Below are 19,758 nucleotides of genomic sequence, written 5' to 3'. Positions count from 1 at the left end.
CGAACTTATCTTAATTTTCTTCTTCTTGCCGCGGTAAAGACACTCCCCGGCGCATTTGACGAGTTTTTTTGATGATGATGGTCCTTTGCTAGATTTTGTTCCGGTACGTTCCGAAACTTACCATCATTAAGATAATAGCCGCCGATTTCGGAAACGGTTTGATATGAGCATGTGGAACCTTTTGGATGTATGAATTTAAGTCGTCTCATACGAAGGCATAAGTACCGCGGGAATATTCTAAGCCGCTTAAGCTGTTTTGGTCGTTCACGATGTAAATGTACGTACATTAAAGTGCACAAAACTATGAAGCGGTTGCGAAATAAAATGTTTGATTATTTACTCAATCACATGGATGACATTTCTCCGCTTAAGATTTGTTCTAGGTAAATAGTGAAAACGGTTAATGTTCATTGTTCTTAGTCTCGCTTTATCGTTACGTGGTTTTAGGCGCAACTTGGTAGAGATTACAGTGTGGTCTGTACTATTGACACGCTTGCTGACTACCTGCCATTGGATGGCGTTTTTGAGTTTTTTTTTTCAAGTTCTGTGAATTCTGCAAAGTACAGTTATTATATTATTATAGAGTATTTCACAGCCCCTTATCACATCCACCCTGCCTCTAACAAACATATTTTGATTAACTTTTCCATATCATTTCCAAAATATTTTGCAATTTAAATATTTATAATAAAAAATTTTTACAAAAAACAGATTGAAAAAAGTCACACCCTTTTTCTTCTCATTATTGATTTACTTCACAATGGATGAGGGTCAGAAAAGAATGTATAAACTTAACACTCGCGGAAATGCAGGGAATGAAAGGACACTGTGGGATGTTGACAGATGCCATAACATCAATTTCAACTGAATCTGATATAATTAATCATATTCACACGCATACGCGGATGGATACATATCTAATCGATGAAATACAGAATATGGGTGTTAAATTAATGTCACCTTGAACAAAATCAAGGTTATTTTATTACAATTACTTTGTCCACGCGTTTTTGCCACTTGGTTGGTACTTCATGGCAATACGTACCATTGTTGATGAGCACCCAATGATATTGTAGCGAATATTAACATCACTATGCTGCTACTAAATAAATGCACAACAACAAGAAAGCAAGCAGCCACACTTATCTAAAGGTACACATTAAAGCAAGCAGTCACACTTATGTACAAGGCAACGAAGAATATTCCACACACATAATCAGCAACTCGAAGCGAAGAGATATTTCACATACACACATGTAGTCAGTCATCAGCTAAGAGCAGAAGTTGTTACTCACACATACACACGTGTATAGCTAAATAATCAGTTTGATTCAAACACGCTATTGAAAATAAATAAATGTAAGGCGCGATAACCTCCGAAGAGATCTTAGGCCGAGCTTCTCTTCCAATTTGTGTCGTGCTCCTTTTAATTTTTCCTCCAAATTGGCGGTAGGTCCCGTACTTATTTTATGCCGACTCCGAACGGCATCTGCAAGGCAGATGAGTTTTCACTGAGAGCTTTTCATGGCAGAAATACACCCGGAGTGCTTGCCAAACACTGCCGAGGGGCGACACCGCTTAGAAAAATTTTCTTCTAATTGAAAAACCTTGTTTATAAAATTTTGATGTTGCTTTGCCCGGGGCGTGAACCTGGGATTTTCGTTGATAGGCGGAGCACGCTACCATCACACCACGGCGGCCGACACGCTATTAGTATAATTGCGAAGTAGTACTCCCAAAGTAGTCTAAATAAGCACCATTTTGGAATACTGAATATTGGAGTTATTTCGACAGTTCAGCGATTCGAATGTTTGTAGAAGGTGCATAATTATCAGGAAATCCCCCAAATTCGTTACAATATGTATCGCACAGTATTTGCTCCAGTGTCCTATTTCAGGAAATTTACGTTCTGTACCGCTGTGTACTTATTTGTACATGAAAACCGCGTGTGTACACAGCAACAGCGAGCGCAGTCAGATTAAATAGCTACAGCGAATATGAGTTACAAAAGAGCGAGAAGTAAATAAGCGAACATTCGGGAAGGCTGTTCGCGAAAAGGCTGAACCCTGGGAGAAAAAGATGACGAACCAACATTTAGAACTTATTTGACAATTCCGTGAACGAACCTATAACAGAAAAATATCGAGGATTCTTAAAATTTTCCCTGAAGTATATATTTAACTAATGGTGTTTTCTTTTGTAAATATAATGCCGCTCTGCTGTTTCTTCTCATATCTCTTGTAAGTTTGTGTGTTCCTTTCACAAAATATTTCTTACTTACGAAGAAAACGGGTACCGTTACCTGCAATTTCAGCCATATTGCAAAACTCTAGGTGATCTAGTTTTAAAGTTAGAATTTAAGAGTGTAATATGTGTGTAGCATTTTTTTCCAGAAAAGTAAACGCCATAAGACTCAATCTTAGTTAACACGATTTGTTATCAAAAATTTATCGAATATGTGCCGAAAGGGTAACGGTAAAGTTATCGATTTGTTATTAAAAATGTATCGAATATTTTATAAAATTGCTTTCAATAACAAAGGTTATTTATGAGCTATCGATTTTTTTGTTATTGGAACGGTATCGATTTTCTATGGAAAAATTATAGATTTTTTATTTATGGTATATCGATATATCGATAAGGGCAGCGATATGTTATCAAAAAGTTCTAGATTTTTTAACGACTTGTTATCGATTTTTTTTTTTTAATTTATCTATTTGATATCGAAAATTTATTGAGTGGCTATCAAAAGTTATCTGTTTGTTATCAGCGTGTTGGTGATATCTGGTAGGAGTGATTTTGTGGTTTTTGTGCTTTTCCTTTGCTTTATATTCTTATTCATTCTTTTCTTATTACATAATTTCTACTTTTCACTAAAAAATTAAACACCCTAATGTATATAAATATATACATATGCACATTTACAAAATCATAATAAATCACAAAATGCCACTGATGTCGAAAAGATAACTTGCAAAATGTTGCAAAAGTAACAACAATTTATATAAATGAATCTAAAATTATTTTCAGCTTAAAATTTCAATGAAAAAATACTTAAATCATAAAAAATCAAATTAAATTAAAATGCTAACGATAATAGCCACTAACTGTTCGAAACAACAATAGTCATGAGGAGCACATAAAATTGAAATGAATTGATGGTAATTTTAATGCTGCAAAACAGGCAGAAAAGTAGAGTTGTACAAAAAATTGTTGACACGTTTCGATTTTTTCTGAAATATATTTGCTCATTTCGCAAATGCATTTGCCCTTTTCTCAACTACAACTGACCAATTCTATATTACATTTGCTTTTTCACTCAAATACATTTGACCTTTTCTAAATTTCAGTTACCCTTTTCTCAACATACATTTGACCTTTTCTCAAATAGATTTGACCTTTTCTCCAATACATTTGCCCATTTCGTAAATGCAAATGGAAGAGTTGTACAAAGTCGTCTCAGCAAACCCCTACAATGCTTCACTGCGGCTAAATCTGATATTCTCTCCCTAACCCTCTGCACTCTCCCTCTCCTTTTTCCTCTCCTACTCACCTCACTCCCACCGACCACTTTTCAAAAAATTGTATCTATTAGACATGTGGCCAATACTGTCTAAATATTGGCCCGTTTTTTCTATATTTATCTTTTTCTTTTCCCTATCTTTACATAAGTTCTTTCTGTCCAACTCTTTCCTCTCATTTTCCACCTACCCTTAATGTCCTCTTTTACAAAATGTAAGGAGTTCTCTTAGGCGAGTTTAACAGAGCTGATTTCTTCAGTTTTTCTTAGCCCACTTCATTTGAACTTGAATTGACTTGAACTGACTTGACTTTTCTTGACTTGTCTTGATCGGACTTGACTTGAATTGACTTAACTTTACTTTATACTATTTTCACACACACGGCTTTTTGAATAATAAAGGCAGTTTTCTACATTAAGACGCTTATTGGGCTCAATCTTCCATACAAGTTTCAAATCTATAATTATTTCATTAGTAACGAATCGAATGCCTAATGAAGTCAAAAGCGTAATTCAACTCTGTTGGCAGCGTTCAGTTTCTTAGTTTTCTGTGTGTTCAGTGCTCAAAAATGTCATTTGTCAAAGTAAATGTCATTGTCTGTCATATAGCATTGTAATTTTATTCGCTTGACATTTCATCCTTCATACTAATCGAGCAGTTACTTCTGTGTGAAAGCAAAAAATTGACGATTTCTTTAGAAGGTGAAATGAGATCATTAAGTTTGTTGTGATTTTATTCGATTGACGTTTCATCCTTCATACTAATCGAGCAGCTATTTATGTGTGAAAGCAAAAAATTTACGATTTCATTAGAAGATGAAATGAGATCATTAAGTTTCTGTGTGAAAACAGTATTACTGTACTTGACTTGACTTGATTTGACTTGAGCTGACTTGATTTGTTTAGACTTTGCTTGACTTAGCTTGACTTGACTTGACTTGACTTGACTTGACTTGACGTGACTTGACTTGACTTGACTTGACTCGACTTGACTTGACTTGACTTGACTTGACTTGACTTGACTTGACTTGACTTGACTTGACTTGACTTGACTTGACTTGACTTGACTTAACTTAAATTGACTTGTCTTAATTAGGTCATTTAACATAACTTTTAGTTTAGAGGAAGGGGGAAATGTTTTATCTACTGACTAGGATTTTTAAGTATCACTAGGAGACTCATAATAGATTTCGAACCAGATGTAGAACAAGAAGCAAATGCCCAGATGATTATCTTTTTTTTTTATTGTGTCGAAGTAAGAAATGTTATATGTACTGATAAGAACTTTGAAGCCACACCACAATACGCTCCAAGTGGAGGACCCTCCCCCCTTCCTTTTTTTGATGAGCTAACTACTTAAACTAACCTCCCACGGCGCGTGACGTTCTCCCTAGATGGAACCGCAGTTAGGATTACATACATTTAGAGTAATTGTGCGCTTTAGGTGAGCTCCGTGGATACTCTTGCGCTGAAGTTTAGAAGTACTAAGATATCTGAATATCGTATCCTATTTGGCACTCCGCAGGTCATGACATAAAGGAGAACATTTCGACGACTGAGTGGAATATCACCCTGTATCGGCTGCGTATCTTAGAGTATTTTTTAAAAACGGGCATATTAAATCGTTCCCGAGATGGTCGGGCATTTACCTTAATGGTGCTTGTTTTCGGAACGTACCGGATCTATATCCAGCAAGGTGCCATCAAATCGATCACACTTCCCAAACTTTTCGGGGAGTGTCTTTATCGCTGCAACAACAACAACAGTATTTTGGTTGTTTTTTTGGAAATTTTATATTAAATCTTCTACGAAACTTATTAAAGCAAAAATTTTACAAACAAGTTAAAATAAATAAAATATTACGTTTTTTCTGTATGTGCTTCCAAAAGGGAGAAATAAGTTCCTAGTCATAGAAATATTTAATACTTTCCTGTGAATATTAAATCCACTTAAGTTCATATAAAAAAATGCATTATTTGACAAAGTGGGTAATTAAACTGTCTCTTGACAAGGTGTCATTTTAACTAATTCTCTTGTCTCGCTGACAAAACGAATGAACAGAGACACACACAAACATTATTTTACGCAATGAATATAAACATTTTCATAATAGCATTCCAAGGACAACTAAAACCGCCTCTAAAAACTAAATATTTATGCATATGAGTATGTGGCTTTCATATGAGTACTCATTATTTGTTTATCGTACATTTGCTAAATTGAATACATACATACGCATATGTATGAATATTAATACTTAACTTTGTAAACCACCACTGACACACAAAATGTAGGCAGAGCAAAACAAACGTATTTATTATTAATTAAAATATTAAAATTGTTTCTCTGTGGTTTGATTAGTTAAGTAGAATTTATTTAAGTGAAATACTTTAATATTTAATTTTAAAAATATGACATAATCTCCTAATGGTATAGGAGACACTGTCAAGGGTTAAGTTACGCCTAAAAGCACGCAATGAATATAGCAGTGACAGCATTTCACCGAATATCATCAGCATTAACAAGGAAAGCGTTTTTACTTCGCAACCATTTTATGTAAAGTTCACTTTGAAATCAGTAGGTCGGGTGAAGCTAATTTTTTATTTCGTATCTTCAGTCGCCTCAACCGATATGAACGAAATTTGGTACACAAAGAGTGTGATATTTTTCTTAGCCGTTGGCCACAATGATAGCTTTATGCGGTTGCTAAATATTTTGAGTGTTGTTTCAATTGATCCACGCCAGAAAAAATTCCAAAGGCGACCACCTAATGGTTCCAAATCAATGGAAGGGCTCGGGACAGCTGGTTACTTTGTCGATCCAGAAATAAGTAGATCCTAAAGGCTTACCAGATCACTGCAGCGTCTTTTATGCGGAAAAATTTAGCCGTGAAGAAAGACTCAGAGATTCTGAAGGAAGCATGCTTAAGGTGCAGTCGCGTGAATATATATATATTGATAGTCAGGCGACGATTAAGGAAATAATCTCACATAGTACTTCTTCAGGAAGTATTCTGGAATGCCAAAAAGCATTGGCAAGACTACGTTCAGGCCGGACCATAAATTAATACTGGATTCCCGGTCAAAGAGCGATAGAAGGTAACGAAAATACCGATGAGTTAGCAAGGAGGGTGCAACACTCGCTGAAACGACGAAAGACGTCCCAATCGGTTTGGGAGAAATTAAAAGGAGACAGAAGTTGCATATTGTTCATCAACCAAAAAAAAAAAAGCGTGAACAAAAGCGAAGGCTGCAAAATTTCTAAGATCATGTGCAAATCCTACGATATTAGACTCACAAAGTGGCTCATATCTCTGAAGAGAAAAAACGTAGGGCTCACGATGGGCATACTAACTGGACACTGCCTTCTGGCGTCACATGCTTATAAGTTAGGCTTCGTTAGTAACAGCAAGTTTAGGGAGTGCGAGCTGCGGGAAGAAACGTTTGAGAAAGTTCTGTGTTCGTTTCCTGCGCTAGCAAGGTCAAGGTTACAGCTATTAGTGGAGGCAGAATTGTCAGATCTCGAGGCAGCAATTAAGCTAGGTCCTAGAAAACTTCTAGGATTTGCCAAGAGGAGGGAGCTATTCTATAACATAAGTCCTGGTACTTGCTTGGGGTTCTTTCATTTGGTCGTCAAACAAATTCAGGTAACACTATAGGCACATTCATTCTATGTGAGATCTTTTTTTTTGGGGGATTTGGGATTAATGGCAGGGTTCTATGACCATAGCGCCAGGTACAAAATCAAAATGGTCTTTACAGTTTGCCGTTTCATTTCACACGTTCCTCCGTTATTCACAGTAGCTCCGTTATTCAATAATATTTGATTCCATTATTTCTCGAAATGTAAATTTTTTGGTTTTTAAATGGCACCACGCCAGGCACAAAATCCATAGTAATTTGGTTTTTATATGGCACCACGTCAGTTTTTAATTGTAAATGCACTGATTCCTGTTAGGAGTGCAAAACCACCACCCTTACTCCAGGTCAGGGAAGCATTGTATCTCTCAACTCCGCCAAAACGCCAGAAGGAATCACAAAGCCAGCCTTGAGGCTGATTTAAATTTTCATCTCAACCAAAAAAGCCCGAAAAATTGCAGTTGAGCGGATTATGACACTGCACGACCACTTCGACGAACTGAATAGAACGGAAAGGTGATGTGAGATCTTTACTGACCTCCGCCACCTTTTCGATTGCTTCTGCTTTTGGCGACCTTATAGGCCTATTTTTGGTAACATCCACTAAATTTTCACAACTCCCCTCCCAATCTCATCCTGTGACAGGGTTTTGGGTTTCCGCAGTCAGGTATTTTGAAAGTAATCGATGACTTTTAACTGTCATTTATAGAACTCTCGGTATCATTTTACTTCGATATCATTCAACTTCGATTCACAAACCCCCATGCTATCTTAGATAGCTGCTTATTAATGCGCTCTTTTTTTCCTTATTGTAACTACTTTGCTTTTTCACAGCTGCAATTCTAGTATAGCTTTCTTGCTTGCATCCTGCTAGGAGGTTTGGCCAACTGTATCTCAATCCATGAATAAGTAAATGCGTCTGCAGTATGAACTTCGTAAATCGTTGTCCAACTGTAATTTTCTTTATGTACTTAATGTGCTTATGACAATCACATTATTCAAAAATCTCATCTGAGCTATTCATTGTGTGTCACACACCGTCATTCATGCAAATACTTATCACACCCATACAAACACGCGCACACATCCATAGAAATTTGTGCACACAAATCACTGTAAACATAATTAGCATTAGCATATTCAATTCATCAACAACCACACACACACATTTATAGATATCATCAAACAGAATTGATTGAAATTTATGTACTTGCATGTGTGTTCAAGTGTTTGTATTAAAGCTCAATCGAACAATTGACATGTATGGCACACGCAAGCACGCACACACACACACGCGCGCATCTAAACCAATACATTTTACAATTAGCATAAACACGCAACTCTCGCGCATTTCATGTCGTACTCGTACACATTCACCGCCTTCAACTGCATTGTTGTTGGCGTAATTGTAATTTAATATTTTAATTACACGATTACTCGCATTAGCTGTTATGTACTTAGGCAAATTATAAATGGGTGTGTACAAGATAATAGAAACATTTTGTTGATTTAATTTATTGCGTGACTAAAGATATATTTGGATTTATAGAAACTTATTTAATTAGATGCGATTATGTAGTTAAAGTTTTCGATTATTATTTAATAAAAGGCAATGAATGGTGGTAAGTAAAAATCAGGTTAGACAAATCTACTTCGTAGCTGGAGCAATTGAAAAAGACTTTTACAAAAAATCGAAACAGGGAAGCATAACCTCAAATCATTTTTGGCCTTTAAGCCAGCACGCGTGCCTCATTATCTTCATACGAAGACCTTGACAACTACGCTGGTTTTTATCATTCTTTCTCGTATCCTATGAAGCAGTAATGCCAACGTTCACTGTCTTCCTGGGGTCGATGCACAGTTTTCCTACCCAATCAATGCGCAGCTTTATTTCAAGGCAATCGAAGGCTGGGTTAGATAGAATTATACGGTCAGAAAGACATCATGCAGACATCGTGTGCCCATGGTGTTGCCAGAATTTGTGGATCAAGCGGGAAAACACCATTAAAGACTTTTGTTATTAAATAATTCTTCTGCTAGGAACCGAAGCCTTTCCACCTACAACCTCAACTTCCTACCTCTGATGCCACTAATGAGACCAAATTTATAAACACCGGATCCGCAGGTGCTGTGCAAATAAGAGCCATGGCTCATATATTTGCGTTACGTCGTACAAACCTTACTCATAAGTGAGATGAGAGTTCACTCGACGCCACTTTACTTTGTTTCAGGTTTATCTGTGAGTCTAGAAACAATACAAAGCCTCCATAACCTCTACTAGAGCGCCGTTGCTTTATTTTGTCCCGAAAATTCCACTCTCTAGGTCGCATTCTACTTCCCCTCCTTCGAGCTTATTATGATTATTATCCTTAGGACTTCTTTGCTTGCATCAGGGCGGTGTCTGTGTAGAGCATATCCTCTGCCTTATTATTTATTGAAGAATGTAGTGGTAACCCTCCTTCGAATACAGGGATATGCGGGGTTAGGTAAGGTTAGGTTGAACTGATCGGTGCGCGTGGACCTCAAATAGACTAAATGAATTCAGTGTTTCCAGAAGTTTTCGCAATGTCAGAATTGAAAACCCCTATCAAAAACCAGGACCCACAGTAGGTGCTCGATCGTTTCCTCCTGTAACTTCCCACATCTGCTTTCACTGACGACGCCTGATTTAAAAGCATGTGACACCAGAAAGCTGTGTGCAGTGAGAATACCCATCTTTGGCCTACAGTATGCTCTAAGTAACTTTTTTAGTCTAAGATCGTAAGATCTGCACCCGACCTTCGACAATTTGCAACCGCACGCTTGGTTCCACTCCTATCCTGCTTGGGCGATCATATGCTATACTCGCTTGCTTCTAATCTCGCCAAATCTGATTGACACGTCTACGGTTCAAGCTTCGAGAGATGCGCCCTGTTTAACTTGCTCATCCGCTTTTTCATTTACATATGTATATTCGCATATGCTTGGAGATATGCATATTTCTTCCTATCCAGATACGCGAAGTACTTTCCAATCCCGTTTCGGTATATTCGGAATCTGACGCTATAACTAGTTCAGCGCATCTTCCAATTTCCTCACATATAGTATTCATACCTTTGGTCTTTGTTATCATGGAATTTAGCTTTTTAGCCAATCCATAGGCTTGTGCATTGTCTTTGGTGGTCTGGAGCGACTTTAAGCCGTTCGATGGGCGCGTCATTGTCACATCTTATCACCTCTATCTTCCCGTTAAAATGTAGGATTGTGGGGGTTTAAATGGTTCGTCCCGGACTATGCTGATTATTATTTAAAGCAGTTCCCTTTCCAAAGATATTCATTTATCCTTTCAGAAAAAACCGAAGCCGCCCGTGACGCTAATCTACCTCTGTTCTTATTCCTTATCTTCGTTAGAAGCGTTCGAGTTATCCACTTGAGTCGTTCGACCGTCCTGCCCAGCTAGTTGGGGTCTTTACCCCTGTCGTAAGAAATTCCACTGTGTCAAAAGTTCTAGAGATCAATAAAAACCGTTCGGATAAAAGAATTCGTTAGTATTTTAGTCTTCCAGTCTTTGTCTTATTTTTTGTCATGTTTACCTTGTTTATCGCTGTTTCCTTCTTCTGTGTTTTATTATCTTTCCATTTTTAACACGTTTATATATATATATATTTTTTTTTTTTTTTGCGGGGAGGCTGAAAAATGCCTAATGCACCATAATTGCTGCCGTCGCCGCAACCGTGTGTCCGTAGACTAAAAAAGAGCCCCGTCCTGGAACCGTCGCCCACCCAGGAACCACTTTCGCATTACTTCAGGGTGGCGTTCCATATTTCTCATTTTTTAAGAGCCTACTGTTGTCCCTGCGTCCAGGTTCCCGCTATTTGCTCTGAGTGTTCATTTAATCGCCACTGCTTCGCATGCGCATTTCTCTGCGCTCCTTCTCAGCATCCATCAGGCGTGTCATTACTATAAATGCCATTTTGCTCACTGCAGTCCAGCGCTCTTTCCTGTTGCACATATGTGATACTAAATTTCTCGTGGTAGGTTCCTCCCCAAAGACTCCATGCAAGGTGAGTATTTCTTCGTGGAAACGGGGGCAGTGGAACATGACGTTGTTGTTGTTGTTGTAGCGATTAGTTACTCCCCGAAGGCTTTGGGGAGTGTTATCGATGTGATGGTCCTTTGTCGGATACAGATCCGATACGCTCCGGTACCACAGCACCATTAAGGTGCTGGCCCGACCATCTCGGGAACGTGGAACATGACGTGTTCTGCGTTTTCTAACTCCGTGGTACACATTGGGCAATGAGGATCTTCCTCTATCCTACGCTTCCATAAATACTCTTTGAAACCGCCATGTCCACTCATTATCTGCGTGAGATGGTAGTTCAGTTCAGTTCGCCGTGCTTCCGCTCATTCCATTGAGCTACGTTCCAAACTAGTGTGAAAGTCCAACGCCCTTTACTCGAGGCCTCCCACCGTTCTTGCCACTTAGCTATTGTTTGTGTCCTTGCTCTTTTCTTGCTCTTTTTCTTTATATTAGCTTCACTTGTATGTATGTATGTGTGTTTGGTTGTAACCCTCTAGGCTATGTGCGCATACCGTGTACATATCCAGATGCGTTAGAGACCGCCTTGCAGGCATACCTGATTGTCACCGTTCCTGAATATATAAAAAATACAATCTAAATGTACTTGTTCCTACACAAACACAAGTTCCACGTTTAACGCCAGTTCAGGTATTAATGGTTATATTTATTGTAGTTCACCTTTCCTTCCAAATCAGTTTCATCTTCGGTAAATAGTAGTTACAACATTACTTTTGCACTAATTTACAAATTACAAATCGAATTATTTTCTATTATCAATCCAGAGTCTTATCCCCAAAGGGAAGCTCTTAACTAAACCAAGATAAACGAAGCAGAGCTGACTTAACGCTTTAGCTTTTTTTTAATATTTTTCTGGCATTCAAACTCCAAACGCGCGCGTGTGTAGTCGTAACCGTTGTTTGAGTTTTAGGGAGGATGTTATTTCTATCGCTATCTCCATTAGTAATATTGCTGACGAGCTTGTCGTCTGTTGCCTTCAGCCATAACTTGACACACATAAAAATATCCGATTTGAACTCTTCAGAGATCCACTGCATATTGGCATTACTGAAAAAATATTTCCAATCTGGTGAGTCGCTATCCGGTTCAGTGTTGGCAATGATCTTAACTCCGGACACGGGAAATATACAACAAGATGTCTTGAGAGCTATCTATGCGCAAAACGACTTGCCTTGGACTGTCGCTTTACGACAACCATATCAGGATTCTCATGGTAGGGAGTTTTCAACAATTTTACAAGAGAAACCTCAATGTTACTTTATGGTCATTGAAAATTTGGAAGACGTCGATATGGAAGTGTTTTACCACGATTTTGAGAATAATGTTAATTGTAATAATATTGCACAATTTGTCGTATACTTGGCAATGGTGGAGGAAAACGAACAGTATATGAACGAAATAATGATGACAACAATGCTATTCTTCATGAACAAGAAACTTTACAATATAAATGTAATTGGACGATACAAGGGGGCTAAATATTTTTATGTGAAGACAGTATTTCCTTATCATCCGGACAATAATTGTGGGAATCGTGTGATAGAAATGGAGACCTTAGATATTTGTTATTATGAAATGTTACAGGAGGGAAAAACAGAAGGGCAAGGAGATGGAGTAGAGGATGAAGATATATGTAGAGATGAAAGTGAATATAGAGATGGGGATAGATATAGGTGTTATGATGACGAATGCAATGCGAATGGGAATGGAAATGAAGTTGTGGACGTAGATGGAGCCGGGAGAGAACATGACAACGTAGAGGGCGACGGAAAGCGAGGGCTGAAAGTAGATGATGATGCGCGTATATATGAGGACGAAAAAGGCGTTGACGACGGGAAAGTAGACGGATTCGATGAGCAAGAAAGAGTTGGGAATGAAGTTGGAGATGAGGTTATTCATATCGATAGAGGATTAGAAAAGAAGAAAACAAATTCGAATACAGGTGGGGATGCAGACGCAGAATCAGAAGAAGGAAGTGGGAATGGAAGTGGAAAAGAAGGTGCAGGTATAAACAGTCACCGAATAATGGCAAAGAATAAAGACCAGGACGTGAATAGCGGAGAAAACGAAAAAGGCAACGAATCTAGAGTAGAGAACGACATAAGTACGAAGGAAGTTGTGAAAGAAAATTATGAGAAAGAGAGAAAATGTAGTGGAAATAAAGATGTAGATGAGGATGGAGAGCGAGAGCGAGACACAAAGGACGGTTGTAGGACTGGAATTAAAATGGACGAGCTAACTAAAGTGAAGTACAGCAAATACAAATACAATAAACTCACTAAATACAGGACCCAAAACAAACACATAAATCACACAAAAAAACTTCACGAACCGCAGCCATACAGAAGCTCAATTGACAGCACCAAACCAAAAATTCAACTAAAAGAACTACGCCGTGGTCTGTTAGTCGATAAGGTACCAAAAGATCTTAGCGATTGTCCAATCAAAGCCGGTTATCGTTCATGGGAACCATATATTTTTAAAGAACCTGCAGTAGAAGACTTAATTCCTGGAACTGCAAGAGCTGAAGATCAAACAGGCATAACATTAAGCACGACGGCAAGTTCAGAGGAGAGCAAGAATGATATTTATGAATATACCTACTCGAACAAGGATGATGACGAATCCTATGCGAATAAAGATGCCGACTACAGTGCATACAACGATGTAGACTCAGAAGCTCAACCGACTGCAAAACCGATGTCAAAATATCATGGCATTGAATATCAATTGATACAAACCATTGGAGAGCGTCTAAATATCAAGATCAATTTGCAAGTAGAGAGTGATAATATCTTTTTACTCTTTCATCAACTCATGGCCGGGTAAGATGAAGTCTTAAGCCGGTTATTACTTAAAGTCTCTAAAGTCTCTCTACTTTTCAACCAAAATTTCTCTCTATCTCTTTACAGCGATGTTGAAATGATAATTGGCGGTATTGATGAGGATCCATCCATAAGTCCGTACATCTCCACTACTATTCCATATAATCAGGACGATCTAACTTGGTGTGTAGCGAAAGCCAAACGCAATTATCAACTCTTCAATATGTTTAATAACTTTCACATCAATACTTGGATCCTCACATTGGCGCTCATGCTCATTGTTACATTGCATGTTTCTGTCACACAGAAATTACTGAGACTGCGACTCCGTCAGTTTCGCGGCATCTTCGTGACTTTCTCACGCGTCTATGGCATTCTCCTAAGCCAATCGGCATACATTCGCCATCTACCGATGTCGCTGCGTCTGACTTTTATTTTCACATTCATTTTTTCCTTAATGTTTGTAAATTTGTATCAAAGTTTTCTGGTCAGCACCCTGACCACGCCCGTAGCGTCTTATCAAGTAAGCCATTTAGAGGAGATATATCGCAATCGAATGACTGTGACCGGTAGTGTAGACAATGTACGACACATAGATAAGGATGGTGAGGTAAGTAAGACTTGTACAATAGTATATTATTACGCTTACGTGTAATCCTACCGACGGTGGCTTTCAAAGTCCAAACTGATTCGATACATTTGGTTTATTAAATAAGCCGCCTAACTTAATTGTTATTTATCCACTGCTGGTAGTAAAGCACCGAGTGTTCAGTACTGACCTACAATACAGAAGGTCATGTCATGTCAGAGCACATCAAACTCGCCAATGGTGTGTGGGCATAGCCAGATACTTCAACTGACATCACCATCACGATAATTAAAGGTGCCTTTACACCACGAAGAGACATTATTACGTTTCCCCATATTTATACTAGGCCGCTGAGCCCGCCTGGTCGTTCGACCAACCGATTTTCGGACGCAGAAATCTGAGAAAGCTTGTAGTGAATGAGCTCGTTGAGGAAACGATGTGCGAGCTTAATTAAAATAAACACAGAGAAGTACACAGAGCCAACAAAGGAAATAAAGAGCATTTAAAATTTTCCAGAGCTTGAGGGCCGTAGTCGACCCAGCCGACCGTGAAGCGGAGCAAGCAGATCGATGACAGTTCGCTGACAAGAAATTTGCTGCGCTCAATCCTCCGCTACCAGATTAGGAAGGAAGAAGCGTTAAGCTGCCCGAAGCGGCAGCCACCTCCTGAAAGCAAGACACCTGCTCTAAACAGGCGGAGTGGAAGGCGAAATTTGCAGTCTTAGAATGGCGATGCGACCTATGTGATAGACCACAGAAATTGCTATGGTTAGAAGTCTATCGTATGGTAACGATATCTAGAAAGGTGACCGCTTAAAGTAACGATCAGAACGATGCCAAATGAAGACAAAAAACACAAACAGGTGCTCAGTGACAACCACAAAAAGGCGTCGGACCTCTATGCCAGGAATTGGTCGACGAACACGGTTCTTAAAGAAAAGAAGAAAGAAAGAACTCGCAGAAGAGGAACATACACTCCCTAGGGTGACACGCGCCACTCTGAGGTTAAATTCTTACCTATCCAGAATCAACCCCGATATACATAATGCATGTCCTACTTGCAAAGTGTCCCCACACGACACCAACTATATCTTTAATTGCAATGTAGAACCAACGCCTCTATTACCCCTCTCACTCTGGTCCCAAGTTGAAATTGAAAATTTCCTTGGACTCCCGTTAGGGAATATTGATGACAGTATGTGAATGGTCGCGCCTATTGAATGATTACTGCTACAAGAACAACAACAACATGCGGGACGAACAAAATACAACGCCCTGCGTTCCAATGAAGCGTGAACCAGATACGGATAGAGATTTAACATATTTGCAACAACAACGTGATCCATATGGTTCGTTTGCATGTTAAATTTTTATCGGTATCTGGTTCACTGTTCATTGGAACGCAAGGGCTGTCGCTCGCTGATGCAGCGGGGATAGTTTGAAAACTGTAAAGGCAAGGCACAGACGAACGCGACCACTTCTGAAAATTGTTTAGGCATGCTTCAGGATATCAGTGAAGGTCTTTATGGTTGTAAATGCTATTTAAATTCATCCTAGTCCCTGAGCATTATAGTTTTTAGAACTTCGTACATTCTTTAAGTTTCTCTGCGCCCTCTTTACATATTTTCTGCTTCGAATAGGTGTTGTAACCTGTTCCTTTCCTTGAGGAGTAGAAGTACAACAACAACGGCACTCCAATTTAGGTACCTACTGTGTATAACGCGGTATATGCAAGACTTCCATAATCTCATGTCCTCCGCCCGTATTAAAGTACAAAACTATCTTCACTGTCCTCCTCTTCTCTCTGATTCGTTTAATTGTAAATGAATCGTGTCTCTTTTACCCGTCAAATGTAATCTTATTTCGCGCGAAAGAAAATATCAATTAGAGCGCGCAAGAACTAACACTTCCTATAACACGAGTGATAGAACTGCACGGTCCGTAACTGTTGCACGACAGTGAGGGTCTTAAATATAGGTAGAGAAAAATTATCTGTCCGACTTAGCAGCGCCTCTTAGTGCGGTAAGGGTGCTGTTACTACCCGAGGCGAACTGGTGTGAGGAGGCCCCGTTCAAGTACGTCAAAATAAATTGCTTCAAATCATACAGTATGCACCATCCCTATCACCCTCTGTTTTAGGGGGGTTGGTAGCTCTTGTTCACCGACCTGCCATCGCCTACTTATAAAGCGCAGGTGCAGTCACTCTGTGATATAATCGGGCGCTGTGGAGGTCGGTTAAGCCTTTTCCTCCTGCAGCTAGTTGTCTGGCCCAGCAACGGTGCTGTCAGACTAAACTTAGCTGAATAAAGTTTTAAAATCCTATGTTTGGCGGAGTTAAATCTAATAGCTTTTCAGCATTGCGGAAAAGAACTCTTTCCACTGAAGTAAGTATATCTCCAAGTTCTAAAACGCAGATGGCCAAAAAGCTATGGTCATTATCATGGACTTTTATCCTTTTTTTGCATCCTTCTTGGTGCCGTTGTGAGATCGCTTTGGACCGTTTTAAAACAATCTAATAGCTTGTTATTGTTGTTGTTGTTGTAGCGATAAGGACACTCTCTGACGGTTTTTGGGAGTGTTATCGATACTGATGGTCCTCTGCTGGATATAGATCTGGGTCGTTCCGAGCACATGCACCATTGAGGTACTAGCCCCACCATCTCGGAAACGATTTAGTACGACCACATGGATCCTTCTAGGACATCCTGCCCCCTAGATCCATGAGGAACTTGAGGACGCCAGAGCTTCGGTGGATTCGCCACGGGCTGGTGGGGTTGAAGAAGCAGTCAATTGCGCTGGAAACCCCTTGAAGGGTAGCGTTAGGTACACAACCACTTGAATCAGTTTGGTAGGTATTGCAGTCGCCTCTTACGACAGGCACACCTGTCGCTAGTAGCTCATTCAGTTGTCTTCAGTATTTACATTACATGACAAATACCACTGATTCCTCATCCTATATTTTTATCAACAGATTTTCGAATACATTCGTCAAAATTTCAAAATGTGTTACAACATCGAAGAATGTCTAAATCGTGCTGCTACCGATGAAAGTGTCGCAGTTGCCGTCTCACGTCAACATTCCTTCTACAATCCACGCATACGACGTGATCATCTTTATTGTTTCGATCGTAATGAGAATCTCTATATATATTTGGTTACAATTTTGGTGCCCAAAAAATTTCATTTGTTACATAAAATCAATGCCGTTATAGAGAATGTCATAGAGTCGGGTCATATGGAGAAATGGGCACGTGAATTGGATATGAAACGTAAAATACGTGATAGTATACGTCAAGCACAAATGGTATCGGTCAAAGGATTAACAATCAATCAAGTTGTAGGCACTTTCGTTCTTCATGCGATGATATTGGCAGTGGCTTTGATAATATTTTTGTTAGAATGCTGGGCCCATTGGATGGTAGTAAAGCGACGTACACGCCTAAGATTGGTTAAAATGTTACATCGAAGATTTAATGAAATGTAAAAATTCTTTATTAATAAGAGCCAGCTTGCATTATTGCTGCATTAAAAACTTGTATGTAACCTCTAAGGGCTCTTCTTAATAAAAATAGGTCAATGTGCAACTCTTCACAGATTTACAGGCTGATTTGTAAACTCCATAATAACTCAACCCCTTTTAGAGTAGTACCGATATTAATAGTAAGTATACAAGACAATAAGTTCGTTGAACTCATGGGGTCAGCAGAAGGGCGAAAAGTTGTCATGAATTATCCAAAACCGTGTCCCTAAACAAACAAACAAGACAAGAAACGATGCAGTTTAGGTGTTGGCCGTATACCCAATATATTTTTAGTATTCAAAAGGCCATGAAAGACCGTCTTCTCTGCAGTTCTCTATAACTATAGGGAAGGTTTCCTTTCTGGATTTTTTTACGAAATAGTGATGCCGAACCCATTCCAAATCTCCAAAGGAATAAGTCAACACCTGAACCGTAGGTCGGGTTGGGGTCGAAACAGGAATAACACTAGGAATAGGACTGTTATCCTTTCGAAAGTTCTGCCCAGCTTTCATAAAAGGCTGTTTCCAATGTGACGTAGTTTTCTTCATATCGGAGCCCAGAGCTTCTAACAAAGCCCGAAAAGCGAATCGAAAAGTTGTGTGCTGAGAGAGATTAGGGCAGCTGTATTATGAATCTACTAACAATGTTTTGTGATCTTCACAAAAATATCATTTTCGAGCCTGCGGAATTTCATTTTTTTTTTTTTTTTACTTTTTTCGGCTTTGATCTTTAAGGTCTTTTTCATGACCTACTAAAAAAATTTTCCTTTGATTGTAAAATTTACATGTATACCCGGTCCGACCCAAAAATGTCCGCTAAAAACGTTGGCGATAACAGTTTTTTGAAGAAAAATACTATGAAAATTTTTTTAGTAGGTCATGAAAAAACCGTAAAAATCAAAGCCGAAAAAAGTCAAAAAAATTAAATTTCGCAGGCTCGAAAATTATTTTTTTGGGTATGCGTAATGGAACTTTTTTTTCCTGAGCGCAAATCCTATCGAAAAATCGATGACGCGACTTTCGTCCATACAAATCGACGCACCCTAATGTACATCCCGAAGTGCCTGATTCACCAGAAAGCTGATTATTGTTGCGCTTAAGATGACTGAAACGTCATCTACATATGACAGGTCCTCCGTCGAACCACCTAATCAATTGGTTTATAACCAGAGTCCACAGCATAGGTGATTGAATACCGCCCTGTGGCGTTCCTCGGTTTACAAATTTTGTTGCCTCGCATAGACCCCATTGCGTTGTGGTCATTCTGCAGCCTAACATGGAGTCGATTTAGTTTGTTAAAGCTGGATGAACTTCAATCGAGCTATGAATATCCTACAGATTGAACTTTAATTTTTCGTCGTGTTATTAACCAGCATACTTTTTCATTTCATTGGCGGCCGACGTGGTGTGATGGTAGCGTGCTTGGCCTGCCACTACCGAGCAAAGTAACACCAAAATTTTATAAAATAGTTCTTTTCAATTAGAATAAAGTTTTTCAATGCTAGGCCTAAATCACTTTTTATGAATTTAATCAATCTGTCAAAATTTCCCCCTCTTCGCTCGTTTTGCCTACTTCGAAAAAAGGTC

At 39.0% G+C, this 19,758-nt stretch overlaps 2 protein-coding genes across 2 annotated transcripts in view; one reads left to right on the top strand and one right to left on the bottom strand.

Moving 5' to 3' along the window:
- Nucleotides 1-19,758, bottom strand: part of l(3)76BDm (trafficking protein particle complex subunit 8 homolog l(3)76BDm) — a 195,198-nt gene that overhangs the window by 154,656 nt on the left and 20,784 nt on the right. The window lies entirely within an intron of this gene.
- Nucleotides 12,155-18,136, top strand: Ir87a (Ionotropic receptor 87a). The gene is made up of 3 exons (XM_067791870.1): nt 12,155-14,064; nt 14,152-14,674; nt 17,624-18,136. Exons 1-3 carry the CDS (start codon nt 12,155-12,157, stop codon nt 18,134-18,136), a joined length of 2,946 nt encoding a protein of 981 aa, XP_067647971.1.

This window comes from Eurosta solidaginis, chromosome 5, assembly GCF_040869045.1.
Source record: "Eurosta solidaginis isolate ZX-2024a chromosome 5, ASM4086904v1, whole genome shotgun sequence".
Lineage (NCBI taxonomy): Eukaryota > Metazoa > Arthropoda > Insecta > Diptera > Tephritidae > Eurosta > Eurosta solidaginis.
Note: the sequence above shows the minus strand (reverse complement) of the source record. Positions and strands in the feature narration are given on the sequence as shown.

Coding starts and splice junctions, on each gene's coding strand:
- Ir87a (XM_067791870.1), top strand. CDS start 12,155: ATGTTATTTCTATCGCTATCTCCATTAGTAATATTGCTGACGAGCTTG. Junction 14,065..14,151: donor TTTCATCAACTCATGGCCGG/GTAAGATGAAGT, acceptor ATCTCTTTACAG/CGATGTTGAAATGATAATTG. Junction 14,675..17,623: donor ACATAGATAAGGATGGTGAG/GTAAGTAAGACT, acceptor TTTTATCAACAG/ATTTTCGAATACATTCGTCA.